The sequence below is a fragment of the Syngnathus leptorhynchus genome, chromosome 11 (assembly GCF_054491065.1).
Source record: "Syngnathus leptorhynchus isolate UIUO chromosome 11, UIUO_Slep, whole genome shotgun sequence".
NCBI classification, from domain to species: domain Eukaryota; kingdom Metazoa; phylum Chordata; class Actinopteri; order Syngnathiformes; family Syngnathidae; genus Syngnathus; species Syngnathus leptorhynchus.
The window spans coordinates 12,743,591-12,765,035 of record NC_141205.1 but is presented as its reverse complement, the minus strand read 5'-3'; the positions used below and the strand labels follow the sequence as shown (position 1 = coordinate 12,765,035).

Genomic DNA, 21,445 nt, shown 5'->3' with positions numbered 1-21,445 from the left:
TATTTTTTTACTCGGTTCAGATTTCTCCATTTTCTATTGCGTATCATTTACATCACACCCGTTGGGGCGAGACAAACCAAACAAGGTAATGGGTTTCGCAAATCCGCCATGTTTATTACTCGGAGACACTTTTGCAGTTCAAACGAATCAAGGATGCCGACGTGGATAGGTCAAAATGTTGTGCGTAAAACGTGACATGTTTGTATTTATCTACGGCCATTTTCTTGTCCCACTCGTGAGGCAGTCATGACACTTGGCAAACAGCGAAAATTTAATTATGAATCATAAGACACGACATGTCCCTTGTCGCCTAGACATAAGCATATATATATATATATATATATATATATATATATATATATATATATATATTTGCGTCCCAAGTCGCATATATATATATATATATATATATATATATATATATATATATATATATATATATATGCGACTTGTTTTTTTTCTTTTTTTATTATGCATTTTGCGACTTGTACTCCTGAGTGACAGAAAAAACAGTAGTTAGCAATCAGTAGACCAGCTTAAAAAAATGTATGTTTATACACGCGGTTTATGAAAGAGTGGGTTGTTAACACAAATGAACAATCAAATATTAAACATTTCTTTGTAGTTATGGACCTCGTCCGTTCTCCATTTAGCCTCTGACCAGGCCAAGCTGTTTCAGAACTCCAGGTCCCAGCCTGACTCGTCATCAGGGGGAGGCCCCTCGGTGTCCAGGGGGAAGTCGTCAAAATTGCTGTTGTCCAACGGGCCGTCCACCTGATGGCAAAAGCGTGTGTGAAGTCGTGATGACAGTGTGTGTGTGTGTGTGTGTACTGTCTAGTCACCGTGGGACGGTGGGAAACGTAATTTCAATCTCTTTGTGTGCCTGGCATGTGAAGAAATTGACAATAAAGCGGACTTTGACTTTGAAGTTTCTCCTTACAGATTGTTTTGAAAACTTGTGCCACATATTCAGTTGGGTTGCCCTTTTCCACATTCAGTTTCAGTCCAAACACTCGCACATTATATTTACGACTATGTGCTTCCAACTTTTGCCTTTTTGTCTCGTTTCTCCACTTTATCTTTCAGCTTCTCATTCTCTCTTTGAAGTTGCTCCTGTGAGGTCTCAAGCGCAGTAAAACGCTCCTCAGCATGAGTGAGCCTTTGGTTACATTGCTTCAGTTCTGCTTTGACCGCTGTAATTCGCGGCTGAATGGCATTAATTGCAGCAGTAATTTCCTCCCGTATGATTGCTCTCATGAAAATCAGCATTTCACTTTGAGTTTCGCTTCAACTATTTTCTGATGTTGCCATTGTTACCTGCAGGTGCGTCCTCAGATGCACAAAATCAGTCCATCGGATTGTCATTCTTTTTACTCTTCCTTCCTTTTGTCATCGCGCTACTTCAAGTCACTTTAGTTGCTATACCATTCCATTTTCTATTCCATCTTTTCTCTTATCAAAATTGTTTCTATACCAACAATGATATCAAACTTTCCAAAATGTACGTGGAGCTCCGCTGTATCTATTGTATCTAGTATTGTACCTTGTTATAAAAACTGTTACATATTTACAGTATGTACACTTGTACCTTGTTATAAAAAAGTTGTTATAATAATAAAAGTTCTAAAAACATTTACAGTATGTATAGTTTAGCTACATATATCTCTCACACACACGTATCATTTATATGTATACATTGTTTCTGGATGTCATTTACACTACGTATTAATGCAGTATTTACATGTTTGAAAGTAATATTTATTGTTCTAATGATAACATATGCACTTATATGGTTTAATATATACGTATTGATACACAAACAATGTATGTATGTTTAAAAAAAAGGGTGACACTACTTCGTGGATTTTCCGATATCACGGGTGGTCTTAGAACCAATTATCCACGATAAACGTGGGATTACTGTAGTTCTAAATCGAGATTTCGTCAGAAGAGTTATGAATACATTTCATGAAGATCAAAATTCTTGACAGTGCTGCTTTAAATAATACCTGGAACAGCAACTTAATTTCCCTCCGTTGCTCACCACTTGGAGAGCAACTGGTGTAGCAGTCTTGTCACCACCACAACATTGAGGCTGTTTCCTAGAAGTTTGTAACACTGCCTGGTGGGGATTTGATCTGGAAAAGCTAAATAAAGACGTTAAAAAGACAAGTATTATTTCAACTGTACATATAGAGTAAAACATACAAATGGTTTCTCATTGTTACGTACAAAGAAGTAATGGAGTCAGGAATGTTGGGGATGTGTTTGCTACAAGCTAAGTATGAGATTAAACAAGCAACTAAAACTTTATGATACTGCACTGTCAAAGAGCTATTAACAGCTAAACAGCTGAAACCCACTTTTTATCACAGTTTATTTTCTTGTTGTAGTATTACATTGCAGTGGTTCCTCGGTTTATTCTGTCCGTTAGAGTGACAACATGAAGTGGTGACGAGGGGCAGGTTGATTTAGCTCAGCATTCACTACAAACAAGACTGAACTTAGATGGGCGTAGCGTGATGTCATTAAACCCATTCATTATTGTGGTGATGTGTCGCAAGAGGATGTCAGCTGTGACGGCAAGATACCTTGAATAAAATGTTTTATTTGAGAACGTGATTCGAAGGACTTTTAGTGGAGTGTCCCTCCTACGCAGGATGTAATCTTGCGGGTCTACGTGACATGTATGCTGATCTGAAGAAAGGGTGTTTAGTTTAGTTCTACTAATGGTTTGAAAGTGAAATTGTACTTGCTGGAAGTGTGACTAATAGCCTGATACTCCCTCCTGTCCAGTATTCAGAAACCCCTATGCAATTTGGTTTGCCCAACAACATCGCAGGAAAACAAGTACAGTGCTTTTAAAGACCCTAAATCATTAAAGAATGGATGAATTCAACATCTAGCATATGAAGTACCGTATTTTTCGGACTAAAAGTTGCTCCGGAATCTAGATCGCATTAGCCATAAAATGCACAACAACGTGACAAAAAAACATATATAAGTCGCTCCTGAGTATAGGTCGCATTTTGGGGGAAATTGATTTGACAAAATCCAACACCAAGAACAGACATGAATGAGCAACAACAGGCTAAACGATAGGCATGCTAACATGACATAAACACAAACGAAGAGCTGAGAACGAGCCTGACGTAACATTCAGAGTTATTGTAATTACTATGACATAAATAACACGTTTATAAAACTGTCTGTGTCACTCAATTCATTAAATCCATCGATCGTCCTTTATGTAAACAATGCCGCGTATGCGCCGCTGACGTCGGACTCGTAAATTGCATTTCTAATTAGTTGATAGAACAATGCGAGTCTTTTTTGTTAAACTATACAACTTCCAGTGGTGATGGTTTTCATACTTACAAAAGCTTTTTGGGAAGCCCATTATGTTGGCTATTTCTCTTGGGGTAAAATAACGAAGCTTCAGTCCCTGCAGATTTTGAAGTTTTTCTTCTTCGGAGAATTGGTCCAGATTTTTAAACACACTCTCAATCTACGGAACAACAAGGTGAAACATTAAGATTCTAAAGATTATATGATAAATTACTTCATTTAGAGATATAAAAAAATAAAAAAGGCCTCCATGTTTATTTCTACAAAATCCCAACTAAAAGGGCAGACCTTTTGAAATGTGCTACGTGTTGTTATGACTTCTGTTTAAGCCCTACTATCCTGAACCCAATTGAAATTTCCAATGACGTGTATGAGGGTGTCGGTATCATAGATGTCTATGGAATGCTGGAATTATAACATCACGATCACAGCACGCATGATGTCATGAGGGCGCTCGCAAACAAATCTTTTTGGAATCGATTACTCGGGGCCCAGATACAAAAATTATTCAAACAAGCAAAATAAATGGGTCGGTGTAGTCGCTGTAATGGCGGCAGTGTGGGCCTTGGATTCAGCACATTTTCTCTGGGCCTTTGTGCTGTTGGTAAAAAATCTGCGATGTACTGAAGCTGCAATAATCAAACCGCAATGTAGCGAGCACCAGTTGTGAGCCTGCATCGCCAGTTTTTGGAATCGATTGCCACAGTGCCTTCAATAGCATCTCCTCGCATGATTGTCATACTCAAATCTATTTACCATCAACATGTTATTCATACGTGATGATAAATATTTATTATTATTGTTATTTATTCCTTACTCCACACTTTATTTATTGCTATGCACTTGATTACTTTCATTTTTGTTTGAACAATGTTCTCATTTGTACTATTTCTGTGTGAGCTACTGGAACCAGAATTTCCTGAGGGAGCAATTCCAAGGGATCCATAAAGGTGAGTCTAAGTTTAAGTCTAAGCCATATTGTTGCTAGTACAGTATATTATGATTTGTGATAAAGTGATCCAGTCTTGTGAATATTTTATAAAGTATTTTGAAAAACCACGGTAATAGACAAATGCGTCTAAAATAGGGCTGCACGATTTGGGCAATTTGGAATGGTCAATCATGCATGTTTTTGGAATGTAGGAGGAAACCCGTACAAGCAAGGAAAAACCATGCAAACGCCACACAGGAAGGCCAGAGCCGGAATCGCACTCACAACCTTTGTTTTGTTTCAAATGATAAAATATTTTCAAACATACCTCTGTCTCCGGGTAGCATTGCAATACTGAGCCAGTTCCTTCCACATACCGCCCATAGCTTTTAATTAAAACACAAACACAAAAAAGAAAATCATTACATGTTAAATGACATGCGCAAAAAACAGGGCCCTTATTTATAAACTGTGGAACTGAGATACAATAAAGTCTTTTGAGTTTGAAGTCAATTAGGTTAACCATCTGGAAGTATGACCCCTGTAAACGTGCAAAAATGGGCCAAAATATGAAGTTAAAAAAACATAGCTCCCTTCCCGTTTATTTCAGACTATGAGTGCAGTGGACTTTTTTGTATGTCTTGGGGTGCTCCACGTGACTGCCATGTTTTGTAAGTCTAGATAAAACATACCAGGATTGGTTTTCAATTTTCCACTCTTGGCGCTACAGAGACATTTTGTTTTCATTGTTTATGACAACTTGAAAATCTCAATTTTTTCAAAATGGCCAGAGAGTGTGCAAAGTTTGGTGAATTTTTGTGCATGTTTAGAGTGTCAAAAATGTGATTCTTTAGGGAGAGAAGAAGAAAAAGAAAAAAAGAGGAATAAACCAATACAAAACAATAGGGATAGTTGGTTAGTTGCCTGGATGAGAGAATCTGCGTTTCGTTGAACGTGTGCTTGTATGCATAAAAATGACTTGAGCATTAGCAAGAGAATATAACCACAACTGAATTTGAGGTGAACGACGTTTGTTTAGTGTCTACCAAAATGAGATGTAATCCTTCCTACGCCTGCAGAAAGAGAGCGAGAGATGAATGAATGAAGAAATGAACTATAAATGTACTTACCCTTTAGTGAAGCATATCGACCTCCGGCAGATGGGTTTGACAATATCCAGGATTAAAGCGTAACGCAGCAATACGTCCGATGGAACAAGATACAGATCCATGTCATCATTCTCCTGTGGTTCAAGGAAGTCTTGGATCTGCCTGACGGACAACTTCCTATTTTGATTCATCTTTCTCTGAGCATCATTTGCTGTCTCAAGTTTATAAAGGACCCGATCTTCCGTCTCTTCCTCTTTTTCCAGGGAACTCGTAACTGGCTTTTGAGGACTTGAAAGCGAAGGCTCCACAGAGGACTCCGTTTCAGCAGGGAGCAGTGACATTTGTAAATCCTAAAATATCAAGTATTGTATTAAAAATCACATCAGAACCTCTGATCACGATGCGCGAGTTTAAGAAATATTTATTCATCAAAACCCAAACATTTATGAAAGGGGAAAATTGAAAAGCCACCCTATACCAGTTAGTATCAAATATGAAAGATGTTCACAAAATGATCTCAAGAAGCATGCTCAAGTCAAATGCTGAAACATTGACCAATTTGGACAGTCAATCATTTTTCCCCAAACAATAAATCATCAGATTTCATTGCTGATAATATTGCATACATTGCTACTGCAGCGATAAAATAAACAACCGAAAAGATTTTTTTTCTGGCGTTTGTGACAATGTATAAACCTGCAAAGAGGCGCATTTGTGAAAGGTGAAGCACAAATAGGCAAGGGATGACTGTATGAGCGTTTTGAAGTGCTGATGCGAGTGGCTGTTCACCAGCGGCCGTGCATTCTGGAGGGGGAGGGGTTCCGCCCGCTCACGACAGTTTGGTGCCGCATGTAGGGTTTTACCACAAGCAAACGCACGGAAGAAAGAAAGCCGCTGCCTGATGATTCTTGCGTGTCAGCATGTTCATTTTTTAAGTACGAGTTGTGCAAACTTCCATTTTTATGTCAAAAACCCTCTGCTGCGTTGATGAAAAAAATATACAGTTCAACAGCAGTTCCCTGCTCACTAGTCTCCAAGCCAGCTCCCATTTACTTTTGGCTCTGATTTGTTAATAGCACATACTCCTGTATTACTCACCTTTGACTTTGAACAAATCGATTCTGTTGAAATCTTTGCCATCAGGAAGTAACGCAGTCTTGAATTTGGGATCCCAACCTTAATTTCAGAATATAATCAGAAAATATGTGCAAAACAAGCAGGCAGCTGAGGTTCTTACACTTGTGGGAGAGACCATCAGCTCCTGGAAAATGTAGCCACATTCCATCAGAATTTGGACAAAATACTGCCTGCAAAAACAGAAAATCACCACATTTTTAACTGTTTTACTACTGTATAGTCCAGAATATAAACCGCACCTGATTATAAACCGCAGCAGATAAAATGAGGGGAAAATGTATTTTTTTTTTCATATATAAGCCGAAGAGGACTATAAGCCGCAGGTGTTTTCATCTTTAAATACCCTTTGTAAGAGAATATACACAAATATGATTCTCAGGAGGATGATTTAGCATATCCATCCATCCATCCATCCATCCATCCATTTTGGGTTTACGTCGCCGCGTAGGAATGGATCAACGTCATAAGCCTAGGACCCTGTGTGTATATAGTTATTCTCATTTATTTCTCAATTAGGGTGTATATATAGGGAAGGGGATCGACCAGCGGTCAGTGGACGCTCATCGGCGGCCACCCCAATGAATAGAAAGATACAGTAGATCAATAATCAATTTTGCGGTTCATCCCTGATAAAAACGTGAAAATATTACCTGGCTGAGGAGCTCTCAAAACCTTTGACATTCTCGAGCAGGATAAAGCGGGGAAGCTGACTCAGCCTTGTCACAGTGACATACACATACAATAAAGAGACATTGACACGATAACTTGTGAGAAGCAGAAGTCAAGAAAACTCAGCAATATTTAAACAACGGAGCAATATCATTTTAACAACTAAGCAGTTCAAACAGTACTTAACCCTGCCCCCGCCAAAAAATACTGCAAATGTGTCATTTTAGTAGTATGGCATATTTCCACACACTGCTGATAGTTTTCCTTTTTTATAGACTAATGCACACTACCTGTGCTGACTATACATGCAAGTACAAAAAAACAGAGCAACAAATACCTTGGCAGAAGATCAAGAATGTAGAGAAAGCTCTTTGTTCTAGGGTCAGCAATACCACGTTGGCGTCCCAACCTACAAAGAGAGATACAAATTCATAAAATCTAAACATTTTATTGTGACCTCATGACCGTGATTAACACCTTCATTTAGTCATTGAAGAAATTTCTGCTCAAATCACAAATTTGTTGAAGGTAGTTAAAATTGAAAGATACACCCTTAAAACTGGCCCAGTATTGCTTTGTCACATTATAGTTAGGAAAATGTAATGTGACAAATCATGCAAGTCGACCCAATTCCACAGAAATACACTTCATATGTAGTTACAGTGATCCTCATTTTGTCGCAGGAGATGCGTTCCAGAACCAATCGCAAAAAAACAAAAATTCCCCAAGTAGAAACTGTATATGTATTATTTTGAAATTTGAACACCATCGTATTGGAATTTCCAACACGTAGTCTTTCTTGTTGGCCGCTAGAGGGCATGTGTGTATTGCATGTCAATTCAAAGTGTGCTTTACCTTGTCAAGCAAAGTGTCCACCTTCAGGATTAACACACTACACTAACCCAGGGGAGATCATGAATTATGAAACTAAAGTGAGTCATCGTTGCGCAAGACTCTCCTGTTGCACTGTGATCCTATACACAATATTAAGGATTTGTAAACCCTCCCCAATACCTTTACGCTATATAAACCTTTCCTGTTCCCTTAACAACCATCCCCACACTGTTCTGTGCATGTATTATAGCTTAACGGTAAATAAAAGAACAAACACATGACATTGTCACGTGTCCCAAGTCCTTCTGCATCGGTTGATGCTTTTCCCTCACGCACGGCCAGCCTCCGGCCTCATGCCCTTATCCTCAGTTACGTCTACAGTGACGCACATTGCTCAGAAGCACGCCCTGCGCAATTGGCGCTCATTGCTGCTATCCTGACTTCTTCTGCACCGCACTGGTGCATTTTTCCTTTGTGCGCAGCTTTGTCACATCTCTGCCCCGCTCTTCACATGCTGGGCGGCTAACAGGCTCTTTGCGCTAGACCGCACACCTAACTGCGTGTACCAATCAGCCCTAATCGTCGCCATCTGTCCCGTGTTACTCGCTGATAAGGGCGTGTAGATATAGACGCCGTGCGCCAAGCAGTGCGCGCTGGTTCGTCTGCCTTGACACACTTACGCACGCCTGCTCTTATTCGTTATGTAGCACGGAGGGTTAGGGTTAGGCACGCACGTCTTCACGGACACCTTTAACATTTCCCTGCAGCAGGCCATCTTTCCATCATGTTTCAAGGCTGCCACCGTCATACCTGTGCCGAAAAAACCTGCTCCTTCCTGCTTCAATGACTACCGCCCCGTGGCACTGACACTCATCACCATGAAGTGCTTCGAGAGGCTTGTCATGGTGCACGTCAGATTCGTTCTACCCCCACCATAGAACCCTTCCGAGCCAAACGGTCCTCTGAGCATGCCATCTGCTCCGCCCTCACCCACCTGGAGAACAGAGACTCATATGTGAGATTGCTGTTTGTGGACTTCGGTTCTGCATTCAACACCATTATCCCATAGCGTCTCATCCGCAAGCTCGACAAGCAAAATACTTTCGACGGAAAAAAACACAGAAATCTGCGGACCTGCGGAAAATTCTCTGATCACTGATAGATAGGCCCATAATACAGAAAGACAATATTTTAAAGGTTTTGTGCTGTTCGAATTAAATAAAAAGATCAGGGCATACCTGGTAAAAGGTTGACAAGGAGGACTCATCAAAATCATGTCAAACTGCAAGTTTTTAAACTCATCAAGTGATATGCCCTAAGTAAAGAAGAAAAGTAAAGAAGGCCTCATGTGAAAATAATTATATTTCAGACCTAACTTTCCAATTATTTGAGTGCTACCTACCTCGATGGTTCTGTTCCAGAGTGGGGTGTCCGGGAAATTGTGCCTGTAGACCTGATTGGCAGTTGTGTTTATGTCAATGGCTGCCACTACTTTGCCAGGTATTCCAGACTCTAGAGAAATAAAACACATCTCTCAAAATATTATAGGCACAGGTGACCCAAGCACTTCTCTCTTAGACTGCTTTCAGACAGACAGCAAAAATATTTTTTTTAGCTTATTTACTTTGAAAATGGATGGCTCTTGTATAGTCTGAACAATCACAAAGCACATCAAATTCGATTTTCGAGAGATAGAGATGTACAGGATGCATCTCAGTCTGAACTGCTCCAAACACAAATCCATTTCGACTCCTGGAGCTGAACGATTTTAAGTCTGATGAAGTCTAATGTAGCCTCTGAACGTATTCATGTTCGATTTTCTAGAAGTCCGCTTGTAGCAACTGCAGCAGATCGCCATTGACGATGGTCATACAGAAAGGCAATGGACAATGTAAAACATGACTTACGTTTTAGAGCATAATGCATTCCACCTATTCCACTGTAAAGCTCAAGCACTCGCAGAGGTTCCATTTGTCGTTTTCGCTGTCTTCTTTTACTTGATGTCAAAATATGGATAATTCATTCAAATCCAAATATATCGCCCGATGTGTGGAGCGTCTAAGGTCTCTTTGACAGAGGGTAAACTAAATCAGCAAAGTTTGGCTCAGTTAATTCCCACTCAGTTGACACGTTCGTCTCGGCTCACAGTCGTCACGTTATGGTGCCGTTGGCGGCAACTAAAGATGACGTCACGTTAATGTCGAACGTTTTCAATTGTCAATTCGAGACCAACGAAATTCAGTTTTGAATAACAAGAAACTATGTTCAAATTCACATTAGCGTCCTCCAAAGGTCTTTTTTTTTTTATTGAAACATCGTTACAAAATATGCATCATTCACAAAACGTAATAGACAGTGGAATATGTCTATCACATATCAAGTCAAGTTTATTTATATAGCCTTAAATCACAAGCAAGTCTGAAAGGGCTTCACATGTACAAAAATGTAAAAATAGTCTCAAACATCACCTGATCTTAAACTCCTAGGAGGGCAAGGAAAAACTTAAAAACAAAAACAAAAAAACTCATGGGCGAGATGGGAGGTGTAAATGTCCTTTAGGGAGGGGACTGAAGCCCCAATGATCTTACTAGCTGTGTTCACTATGCGCTGCAGGGCCTTCATGTTGTATTCAGTGCAGCCACCACCCCACACAGCGATACAACTGGAGAGGACGCTCTCAATGATGCCACGGTAGAATGTGGTCATGATGGCGGGAGGAGCACTTGCTCGCCAGAGTTCCCGCAGAAAGTACAGGCGGCGCTGAGCTTTCTTCGCCAGCGACGCAGAGTTGGTGGTCCAGGAGAGGTCCTCACTGATGTGCACCCCAGGAATCTGGTGCTGCTCACTCTTTCCACCACGGCACCGTCGATGGTCAGCGGCAGGTGGAGGGTGTGACCCTTCTGGAAGTCAACAACAATCTCCTTGGTCTTCCCTGCACCACGTGGCCAGAAAGTTGATCTCCGACCTGTATTGAGTCTCGTCGCCCTCGGTGATGAGATCCACCACAGTCTTGTCGTCGACATATTTCAGCACGCGGTTGCTGCTGTAGGTCGCAGTGCAGTCATGCGTCAGCAGGGTGAAGAGCAGTGGACTGAGCACGCAGCCTTGAGGGGCCCCCGTGGTCAGCGTGATGCTGCCGGAGACATTGTCGCCAACACGCACTACCTGAGGCCTCTGACAGAGGAAGTCCAGTAGCCAGTTGCAAAGGTAGGTACTGAGGCCCAGCTAGTCGAGTTTCCAGATGAGACGCTGTGGAACAATGGTGTTGAATGCAAAACTTAAGTCCACAAACAGCAATCTCACATACGAGTCTCCAATACGGTATTTGCACACACCCCAACAGCCATTCAATCTTAAAAGAACTGCCACATCTCTTATTTATTTTGGCTTGGCGAGTGGATGTGTCGCTGCTCAATCCTTTCGCCATGATTAGCTAATTTAGCATTTGGATCGCTTGACTCCGCCGCACTGTAGTTAGCAAACTAACCTGCGCGGCACGGATGGGCAGGACACCTGTTCAGGCACTGTCAGTTCTATGATTGGCTACGTAGCGTAATTGAACCGTATCATATCATTAGGTGGACATCTGCTGTCAATCGCTGATTTACACTACAAAAGGGCACAGAAAAAAAGCATTCGTCCACTTAATTAGATTAGGTCTCACATTAGATTTGAATCAATCAGTTCAAGCAGAATTTTATTTTGTGCGCAGCATGGAGTTTCTTGTGCGCAGAGACTGCGCGACCAGTGCGCAATTGGGCAGCTTCGAAGGAACATTGGTCCTGAGTCACATTTCTCCCTCGTTTGTGGTGTGTGATTCCTGATGAAAGTGCATCGGTCAGCATCTGTGAAAAACACTGGCTCTGATTGGCGACCATAACGCTGCCTTAACCAATCGTTCACTGACTTGTGACGTTAACCCAGAAACCCAGCAATCAACCAGCTCAGTTTGTTTCTGGCACCTTTTAAAAACTGAAATGTTTCTATCAGGCAAATTGAAGGCAAGTGTGAGCAGCTTGACTGTAACCGGACAGACAGAGATTTCACTGGTTCCAAAATGCTGCATTTTATTGAATGTTTGTGATGAAAATGGCCGCCCCTTTGAAAGGGGCCGACTCCGGTATCCTGTGTACTAGTCAGGCTAGTGTCTCTTCCATTTCTCCGCCCACAACATCACGGCCACCCCGTGCAGGAAGACGGCAGCAAGGATGAGGAGGGTGCTAGATATGGGGCCGAAGGACAAGAAGGCCCCGGCAGCGTAGGCGAAGCCCAGGAGCAGGATGGTCCTGTAGCTGGCCAGAGGACGCAAGCTGAGGCCAACACGCCGCTTCCTGTCCCAGAACCGAGGGGATGCGGGACTCCTCGCCAGGACCGCGGGGTTGGGGCTGGTCAGGTAGTGCTGACACAGGCGACCGGGAAAGTCCGTCCGCGAGCACAGCTCAGTCAAGGGGCCTTCAAACTGGAGATGCGGACCACACCCGCCGGGTTAGATGTGCAATGGCCACCTGCGCCCGCTCTGGACTTTAGCGTGGCGGCGATTTACTTGGGCGTTGAGCAGTGACGACATCCGGTACAAGAACCTGACCAGCAGTGCATTCTCGTAGCTCCTGATGGGCTGCAGCTCCGGGTCACCTTGGAACTGAATGTCGAACCTGCGCAGTCCACCGATGATCTGCACGAGAGCACAACGGTCAATGCGATGGGAGCATGCGCAGTCAACGATGAAAGGATGACCTCAAGTGCACACCTGCATCCTTCCCAAATCGGTGAGGACCAGGCCACGTTCTCCCACGACGCAGTCGGGCAACCGCTCAGACTGGCCATCATCCTCAAAGGATGTGGAGTTGGCCGTGAGCTGAGTCAGCTGACCCTGGTTGAGCTGCCAGATAAGTAAAGGGGGCTTGAGGGAGCAGGCGGGCGCCAGAAGCTGATCGGGCATAACGCGGGCGGGGGCCCTTTGATGCACGCGGCAACCACCCGAATCACAGCCTACAATGCTGCAGCAAATGGGACTGAGCAGAGCCAAGTGCGCTCCGTGGGACATACCTTGAAGACAGTGCACAGGTTCTCCAGCGCTCGGTCCAAGAACTCGTGAGTCTTGCGCAGACACTCGTTGCTCTCGTCCGCCTCGACGCCACAAAGACCGTTGCTGGAATCTGAGGACGGCGCGGTCAACCATGATAGCAAAGACTTGCTAGCCGTCGCTTGGCAGGAACGGTCCGAGATCCGTTTGGCCGTGTGTCTGGCTTGCACGACCACCTGGACCAATCTCACCACCTGACAAACACGAGGGTGACCTCCAGGACCAAAGTCACAGCGCCGCAAAGCTGCGACGGGATGGCACCTCACCTCACCCCGCAGCTCTGGGCCGAACATCTGCTTGTACTGGCAGTCCTGGCCTTCTAAGGCGTACACGTGACTCTTGACCCGGAACACGGCGTCGGTGGCGATGCGTTGCCGTGACGACAGGAAGGCGCCTCCCTGCCCGGGAGTCGGGTAGCCTCGCGGCTGCCGGTTATGGTGGACCAGCTCCGGCTCCAGGAACAGCTGCTCGGCTGCAAGAGCGGCTCATACGGTGAGCCCCAAAGCGCCCGCCCGATCATTTGTTCTGCCTCTCGCTTGTGCTAGAAGCTCTCAATGGCTCCGACTGCTACATGAGCCTGTCGGTCTCTGTTGTCTCACGTCCTCATTAAGTGAGTTTGGTTTAGGGCTGCAATTGATTTTTTTCTTTGACAACCAATCCAGCTATTCTGCTCCTTAATTGGTAAATCTAGTTTTAAAAAACAGGTTTCATTTCCATCTCTACCCGGTTTTGCTGGCGGCGACACTCATCTTACCCTTGTGGATCATGTCCGCCAGGTCCGGCTGACAGAAGACTTTGGCCGCTCGGAAGAGCATTAGTGCGTTCTTAGCATTGACCAGGTCCATGCGCACGGCTCTGTTGAGGAACACCTCGAATAGTTTGGTGTAAACCAGCAGGTTCTCCTGTACAAAGGACTCCCTGCCAATTTGCAACAAGGAAGCTGCCAGTTAGCATCGGCCGTAACGTAGCTCCACGGGCGGTGCTGCGGTACGGCACTGCGCAAGTCACGTGACGCACCATTTGTCAGGGTCACATCGGCCGCTGTCCGCCGGCAGGTGGGCCCTCTTGTCACCAGCATACCTCCACGGCTGGATGAAGCTCAGCCACGTTTCCAGCACCTAGCACCACGATAGGGAGGTCAGCGGCCGCGCTGGCTAAAAAGCCCGAAGCCCGCGGAGACATACCGCTCGGAAGGAAGCGTCCAGAGGCCAGTGGCCGAAGCAGTGCTGCAGGAACAAGAAGAGCTTCTGCTGCACAAAACGCTGCAGCGCAACTCTGCACAGACCCGCACGGCACACGTGACACACACGCCGGGGACACGCAGCAGGCTTTTTTGGAATGAAGTGCCGAGCGCAGGCATCCGTCCGTCCCGCTTTGCCTCCCAACTGAGCCGCTCAGTTCTTGGCCAGACACGCCAAGCCATCCCACCTTGCTTTGTGCCGCCACCTTTCGCAACTACTATGCCTTGGACAGTCAGAGGTCAACGGCGCCACTCGAGAAGCGCTTGGCGCAAGCTTGCTTGCCAAAACAGACGGACGGACCTCGACGAGGGTCGGAGCAAGCGAGCGAGCGAGCGAGCCTACCTCTTAAACTCCTCCAAGGGGCTGGCCTGGGCATGCGACTGGGTCGGGGAGGCCAACGGCTGCTCCGGCTTCAGGCTGTTGGAGAAGGCGTGCAGATGTTTGACCAGCAGACGCACGGCCAAGACGTGCTCCTCGCTCGGACTGAATGGTTCCTACAAGGCAAGCGGACGGAGCAAAGTCAAGCTGCGCTCGGCGACGCCCATCGTCACGCGGCCAGTCGCTACACTTCCGGCCCCGATGCAGCCAATCAAGCAGCAAAGGCTGTGCGCTGGAGAACGGAGGTCCCGCACAATCCAACTTTGGGGAGGGGAGAAGCTGGTCATCCCGTGCTGGGCTCAATTAGTCCAGCTTGACTTTGTGCAGAACTCAAATACAAGACGACAAAAGTGGTTTTATCCTTCCTTCAAGATGGGACCTCAGCGCTCCACGACAGGCCACAGCATCTCTTAAGCTCAAACACCAGCAAACGCCACACCCCAAACTGTATTTACTCCAAGTTAGTAATGCACGTGGACGAGGCCTTTCGCACATCTTTTCAGCGTTTGCTTTCATCGCCACTGCAGCCAGACAAAGGCATAAGCCAAAGCACATTCAAGCCAGCAAGAGTACTTGGGAGGAGCTGGAGTTCCAAAGGGAAGGAAACGAGGCCATGTCTCTAACAAGTGCTCCGACCGAGCAGGACCTTCAGGTCTCCGCCAAGTACCCCTAAGCGGGAGCAGAGATGACAGCGCAGCGGGCGGGCGGGCGGGCGGGCGCGAGAAAGTTGAAGTACTTGGTAGGTGTGGAGGCTCCCTGGGCCTGGCGGGATATGCGGTTGGCACGGCATGCTGGACATACTGAGGCGGTACTGGAGCAGCGCCAGCTGTTGATCCGTAAACCACCGACCGAGAGAGGGGGAGGGGGACAGGACAAAGAGTAACCGAAGAAGGAGGAGGAAAAAGGTGCATCAGTCAGAAGGAAGGTGACAACCAGATGAGAACAAAGAGGAGACACCAACAGATGAAAAATATAGCATGAGAAAGAAGAGGAGATATCAATTCCTAACTGCCCCACATTTTTCTTCTCCTGGTTTTTCACCCACAAGACCACACACAATGGACCATTCGCGTGTGTCAATGATTCCCATCTCTTGTGTTTCAACTCCCATCATAGGATTTAGAGGAGCACTAAAATGAGACAACGCAGGAAAACTGTCACATTCGCTCATCGCATGATTTAGTTGCCACCAACCTTCGCGAGTCTCACTCCGACATTCAATCGAAAACCCTCAAGTAAACTTGACGGCAGAAACTCTTCAAGCCATCCAACGAGAAAGGTTTCATGCATATTATTTTCAGTGCTTCGACACGGAGAGACGCAGTTGCGGCATTTTATTTAACAAATCCAGTTTGCCATTCAGGACTTTTTCATACTGTGGTTTTTGTTTCGTGTTAGTCGGCACCCTTTTGTTGTCGAAAGAAGCCTCAGCGTGACTTCTGGCCAACCTTTGAACTACACGGCTCGGCGCAGCACGCAAGGAGGCCAAGCAGCCAGACGGAACGTCGGCACCCAAGGGTGGGGTGTTCGAGCCCGCCCGCCCGCCGGTGCTCCCGGCTACTACTTGGCCTCGCTTGTGGCATACATGGCAATGGACACAAGGCCATCAGCGGCGCACGCAAGAAAGAGACGTACGCAGGCAGGAAGGAAGGAAGGAAGGCAGGCAGGAGTCAAAGTGACGAGTCGCCTTTGGTGGAGCTCAAGCTACCTCAAAAGGCAGGTGAGGACGAGCGAGGCGCATGGGCAATAGGACTCTCGGAGCCAGTTGCTGCTCTTACCTTCACCTGGGGCGACTGCAGCTTCTGGTACATCTTTAAAGAATAGTGATGCAGCCACACCTCTACCAGCATCTGTGGCACAGGCGCACGCCGACACACGTTTTCAAGAGTCCCTTTTTGTCCGGCGGCTGTTCTGGGAAAAGGCGACGCACCTGCAGCAGCGTTTCAGACCTCCAGATTTCCTGGGCAGCGGGGTCGGCGTTGACGGAAGGCTGAAGGAAGATGTGATGCTTCAGCAGACTGGGACTGTGGAGGCCGTGTCCCGCCAACGAGATGTTGGCCGACCTGTTCGCGCGTTGAAGAGAGCACTTGAGACCGCAAGCTTGCGAGGTTGACGCACGCATGCTGTGAGACAATCAGGGGGAACGTGCCTCTGAGTCGGCGTGCTGACGGAGCCCCTGCTGTCCGAATAGGGTGAGGGGGGCACGCTTCCTTCGGTAGGCAGGAAGTACTTGAGGTACATGTCCACCAGCACAAAGTAGGCGTTGTCAGTAGTCCCGCCATGTTGGCCCCCAGACAAGCTCTGGAACATCATCCAACCTCAACACAACTCCACGCACACACACGCGCCACGCCTCTCACCTTGGGCATAATAAGGCAGGAGGCAAAGTAGAAGATGAAGAACTCAAACGGATCTGCACTACATTGAGGAAGAAGTTCGAGTGGCTCGTGAGAGTTGAGCATCGAGCGGCGAGAAGGATACTCAGCGCCATGTTGAGAGTCAGCATGCCAGACATGGGAAAGTGTGGCCGGTTGTGAAAGAGTGGGCAGTCAGGAAGGACACCTTCCTGGATGGACGTCTTCACCGCCGCCTGCGTGTGAAAACCAAGGACAGAGCACACCATCTACTCCAGTAATCCCTCGCTACGTTGCGGTTTGGGTATTCAAAATAAACCTTCTAAATTGAGGAATTATGGCACCACATCCCAGCAGAAGAGAGGGAGTATCCACACAATTGCAGTGCGTACACTTGTACCTTTTTATAAAAAAGTTGATATCATAATAAGAGTTCTAAAAACAAATTTACATGATTGTACCCTGTTATCATTTTTTTAATAATAATAAAAACAGAGTTCTAAAAACATATTTACAAAATGTACGAGTGACGGGTCCGGGAACACCGATGCGTCGGGGCATGTGTCGAGCTCTTAGAGCAAAGCCCGTGTTGGTGTGTGTATCGCGGATAGAAAGTCACGTGACCGAAACAGCAGCAGTATCGCCTGTCAAGGAAGCACGCCAAAGCTCTGTTAAAGGAAGCCGGTCAACGAGCTGGATCTGCCAAAACAATATCTGATCTTTTGCGGTTCATCCTCGAAGTTATCAAGAATTACGGAGCAGCCCCAAGTCAGATACTGGGACAATCAAAAGACCCATTAGTATTTACATGTTTGAAACTATTATTGAATGTTCAAATGATAACATGTGCACTTTTATGGTTAAATATACACTTATTGATACACAAACAATGTATGTATGTTAAAAAAAAGGTGACACGACTGAGGATTTTCACATCTCGCGAGTGGTCTTGGAACGAATTATCCGCAATAAACGAGGGATTACTGTACTTCCAAAAAACCCCATCCCAAACAAACGGGCGGATGGACCGCCCACAGAGCTGCCCAACAAGCCACGACGACAAAGTCTTACCGGCAGATAATTGACGGGCACTTCGTATTTGTATTCCTCTGCTTGAAGTTTGTAGACCAGTTTCATCATGGGCCCACTGGGGAAGGCAAGCAGAAGCTCCTCATCCGTGTTTATACGCAAGTACGCACGCACACATTCCCATCAATGCGGACGGGATGAGTCACCTAGGCTTCAGGAAGTCCACGATCGGTGCAAAGTCGCCGCATCGCGAATGGAGAAGGCGAAGGTTCCATCCTCCCAGGACGCCGTCCAGACTTCCAAAGACGCTCTCCACCAGCCATGAGAAGATGCCGTGCAGCTCCTGAAACGGCCGGCAAAGCAAAACAGCAACTCCATTGCTTCTCGTGTAAAAGGACTTTTTTTTTTGTTGCCCACTGAGAGCGGAAGAGGCAATCTGCGGGGATAAGTACACATCTTTTTGCTCGCCACTTGGGGGCGCATTGGCTCGGTGTGAGCAAATATGCCGGCCAGTGGCAGCGCATTTGCTTTTCACTGCCGTTTGGAGCAAGACGCCCGAGGCTGACTCTTCCGACCGGAGTTATTGGGTACACTTTCAACGTCAACAACGACCTAGACGCAGTCCACAACACTCACATCAAATGTGATTGCACTTTAATTTACATATTTAAATGCTCAGATATTAAGATGTGATAGACTGTTTTTGCATGATATCAATTAGGCAAAATATCATGCTTTTTCTCTCGAATACATTGTTATAATAATTTATTTCAGATGTACTGTAATCATCTTCTGTATCAAAATTAAATTTGGTGTTCAAAAAGTCCTTTTCCAAACTTGAGTCTTGAAAAAGAGGGGGTCGTCTTATATTCGGGCCAATACGGTACATTAGACTATATCAGAAGCGTCTCCTCTTCTTCCTTATGGAGAGCTTGCGATCAGGCAGCATTTTTGTGTCGGAGGTGGTGAACCGTGGATGAGAAAAATACGCTCCGAGCGCCAACATGTTCTCAGCGAGTGTTCAGAAACGCAGACCATTGCTCAAATTTGCCGTCGGATTATTCAGATGGCACCAAAGACCGAGTTCTGGCACGTGCACTCGGCTCTCCAGCCGGGGTCACCGGTGCTGGTTGTGTTTGCGACCGTGCTGGTTGGGTTCTCAAAGGAAGGGCAGCGCAGCGCACTCCCCCCCTCTCTCGACACTGCCGTTCATGTCGTGCGCGAGCGTCATAAGGAATTTCCCAATGTCCCACTTTTTGTGAATGGAGCTCTGCGTTGGGATGAACCAGAGCACCCGACACACACAAACTGCCAAATGATGGACTTGTTTGAATCTTTATACGTGGCGATTTGATGGTAAGATTTGGAAAAAGCCTTGTGAGTGTAGCCGGCCAAAGAGTTGAGCTTGCGAATATCAAACGACTGGCTTCACCACTGCACCAACGGCCAGAAAAGGTCACGTGTAGAGTGCCATTTTGCATTCATACCTTTGCATGATAATCATCGATGATCTTGATGAGGTCCTGGCATCGCTGAGCCAAAGTCTTGCTCGGTGAGTCCACTTTGAGGTTGGCCTGTGAGCAGCACACGAGCCTTAACATCTTGCAATCAATCAAACAACCAATCTGTCAAATCAATCGGGCCTCACCAGGAGGAAGCCAGGATGCTGTAAGCTTGGAGTTGCCATCAAGCAGAAGCTGGAACCCCGGTAGCTCTTTCAAAGCCTGCTTTGCTCCTGAATCAACAATGCAGGACAGACAATGACTGGTCACCGGGCGACGTCAGGCGAGATTGAGGCAAAAATGACCGACTTTTGAGTAAAGCGTGACGAATAACACGCTAAACAGTTTCAGGATTTGGGAGCACCGAGAAAATCGAGCCCAGATTCAAACTCGGAACTGTGAGGCAAACAACCTAACCACTGTTTCTTCACCTTGTAAGGCTTCGTAATAACCTCAGCACATTTCACTAAAACACATTCAACACGTGCATAAGTATTTTCTTTTCAATTAGTTCAAGTGGCGGCTCGGTGGCGCCCTGGGTAGCACGTCCGCCTCACAGTTAGGAGGGTGCCGGTTTGATTCCACCTCTAACCAACCCTGTGTGGAGTTTGCATGTTCTCCCCGAGCCTGTGTGGGTTTCCTCCGGGCACTCCGGTTTTCACCCACATCCCAAAACCATTCTTGGTAGGCCGATTGAGCACTCCAAATTGCCCCTGGGTGTGAGTGCTGATGGTTGTTCGTCTGTGTGTGGCCTGCAATTGGCTGGCAACCGGTTGAGGGTGTACCCCGCCTACTGCCCGATGACCGCTGGGATTGGCTCCAGCACCCCCGTGGGGACAAAGCGGTACGGAAAATGGATGGATGTATGGATTGTTTCAAGTCAACTATAGGTGTTTTGGATTAGCCTCTAGGACATCAGACTCTAGTTAGCTATCTTGATAAATAACCCACAATGCACACACCACATAATTGCAAACTGAACGCTGTCCCAGTGCTTGACTTTCGTTCCAGATGCCCGCACAGATTTAAAACGGAAAATGTTGGACCGATTTTCTTGTCGTTCAAGTCAACTATCGGTGTTTCGGATCAGACTCTGGGATGTCAGATTATAGCTAGCTAGCTATCTTGGCGGGCACAAATAACCCGCAATGCCCACACCGCATAATTGCAAACTGAACGCTGGCCCAGTGACTGACCTTCGTTCCAGATGCCCGCACAGATTTAAAAAGAAAAATGTTGGACCGATTTTCTTGTCGTGTCTTCACGTCGTGTTTAGGTTTGTGTGAGGGTACTTTTCTCTCTACCGCTCGCCCGCCTGAAGTCGCCTCTTCCACTTTCTCTTTTTCTACTGTTAACTGTGCTGGCGTCCCATCAAACTGCGGCCTCTGCCGCCACCTGCTGCTCATGCGACAAATATCGCACCAAGTCTTGAGCTAACAAAAACACATGAATACATACAATAACGGAGGAAAACCGGAGGATTTACTTTCTCCATAAACAAACAGAAAATTAACGCGGCGGTGAATTGACTTAGTCACGTTTTGACTTCTACTACTATCACTTGAGCGTTTTTATTTTTGACTTGACTTGCAAAAATGAGAGTTGCGCGTGCACTACAAAGCCCCATCACCAGAAGCCAACAACCAACCGCACAGTACCTTTCTAGCACTAACACTTAACTTGCCATCACGCCTGTTTGCCAAGCGACAGGACACCACAGAAAAGCAAATTAGGACAATACATTTGACAGCACAGTTGTGACAATTATCACTACTAATGAACATGGTTGATTTTGGTTTTCATCACATCGAGAAATACTTTCATTTCAAT

At 46.0% G+C, this 21,445-nt stretch overlaps 2 protein-coding genes across 3 annotated transcripts; both read right to left on the bottom strand.

Moving 5' to 3' along the window:
* Positions 1–536: 536 nt before the first annotated feature.
* On the bottom strand, positions 537–10,195 carry trdmt1 (tRNA aspartic acid methyltransferase 1). Its single transcript, XM_085924939.1, has 12 exons — positions 9,936–10,195; positions 9,431–9,540; positions 9,267–9,343; positions 7,532–7,603; positions 7,176–7,241; positions 6,626–6,695; positions 6,487–6,564; positions 5,410–5,738; positions 4,608–4,665; positions 3,379–3,508; positions 2,010–2,147; positions 537–774 (listed from the first exon to the last, which is right to left on the bottom strand). Exons 1-11 carry the CDS (start codon positions 9,997–9,999, stop codon positions 2,041–2,043), a joined length of 1,161 nt encoding a protein of 386 aa, XP_085781065.1. The 5' UTR covers positions 10,000–10,195; the 3' UTR covers positions 537–774; positions 2,010–2,040.
* A 1,605-nt stretch (positions 10,196–11,800) lies between these two features.
* Positions 11,801–21,003, bottom strand: smpd4 (sphingomyelin phosphodiesterase 4). 2 transcript variants are annotated; one of them, XM_085924276.1, is made up of 20 exons: positions 20,812–21,003; positions 19,762–19,848; positions 19,601–19,687; positions 18,320–18,456; positions 18,156–18,231; positions 17,212–17,320; positions 17,091–17,143; positions 16,880–17,031; positions 16,661–16,793; positions 16,509–16,580; positions 15,467–15,556; positions 14,695–14,846; positions 14,296–14,386; positions 14,129–14,229; positions 13,866–14,029; positions 13,378–13,583; positions 13,075–13,305; positions 12,776–12,907; positions 12,572–12,700; positions 11,801–12,487 (listed from the first exon to the last, which is right to left on the bottom strand). In XM_085924276.1, exons 2-20 carry the CDS (start codon positions 19,798–19,800, stop codon positions 12,170–12,172), a joined length of 2,472 nt encoding a protein of 823 aa, XP_085780402.1. In that variant the 5' UTR covers positions 19,801–19,848; positions 20,812–21,003; the 3' UTR covers positions 11,801–12,169. The 2 variants fall into 2 exon arrangements, with proteins under 2 accessions (XP_085780402.1, XP_085780404.1); XM_085924278.1 differs by lacking the exon at positions 15,467–15,556 and having other exon boundaries at positions 11,802–12,487; positions 20,812–21,002.
* Between the last annotated feature and the right edge of the window lie 442 nt (positions 21,004–21,445).

Coding starts and splice junctions, on each gene's coding strand:
- trdmt1 (XM_085924939.1), bottom strand. CDS start 9,999: ATGGAACCTCTGCGAGTGCTTGAGCTTTACAGTGGAATAGGTGGAATG. Junction 6,565..6,625: donor TGATGGTCTCTCCCACAAGT/GTAAGAACCTCA, acceptor TCTGAAATTAAG/GTTGGGATCCCAAATTCAAG. Junction 2,148..3,378: donor GGGCTTCCCAAAAAGCTTTT/GTAAGTATGAAA, acceptor GTCTTTATTTAG/CTTTTCCAGATCAAATCCCC.
- smpd4 (XM_085924276.1), bottom strand. CDS start 19,800: ATGGCAACTCCAAGCTTACAGCATCCTGGCTTCCTCCTG. Junction 17,032..17,090: donor CCTGCCTTATTATGCCCAAG/GTGAGAGGCGTG, acceptor ATGATGTTCCAG/AGCTTGTCTGGGGGCCAACA. Junction 14,387..14,694: donor CCCTTGGAGGAGTTTAAGAG/GTAGGCTCGCTC, acceptor GGGTCTGTGCAG/AGTTGCGCTGCAGCGTTTTG.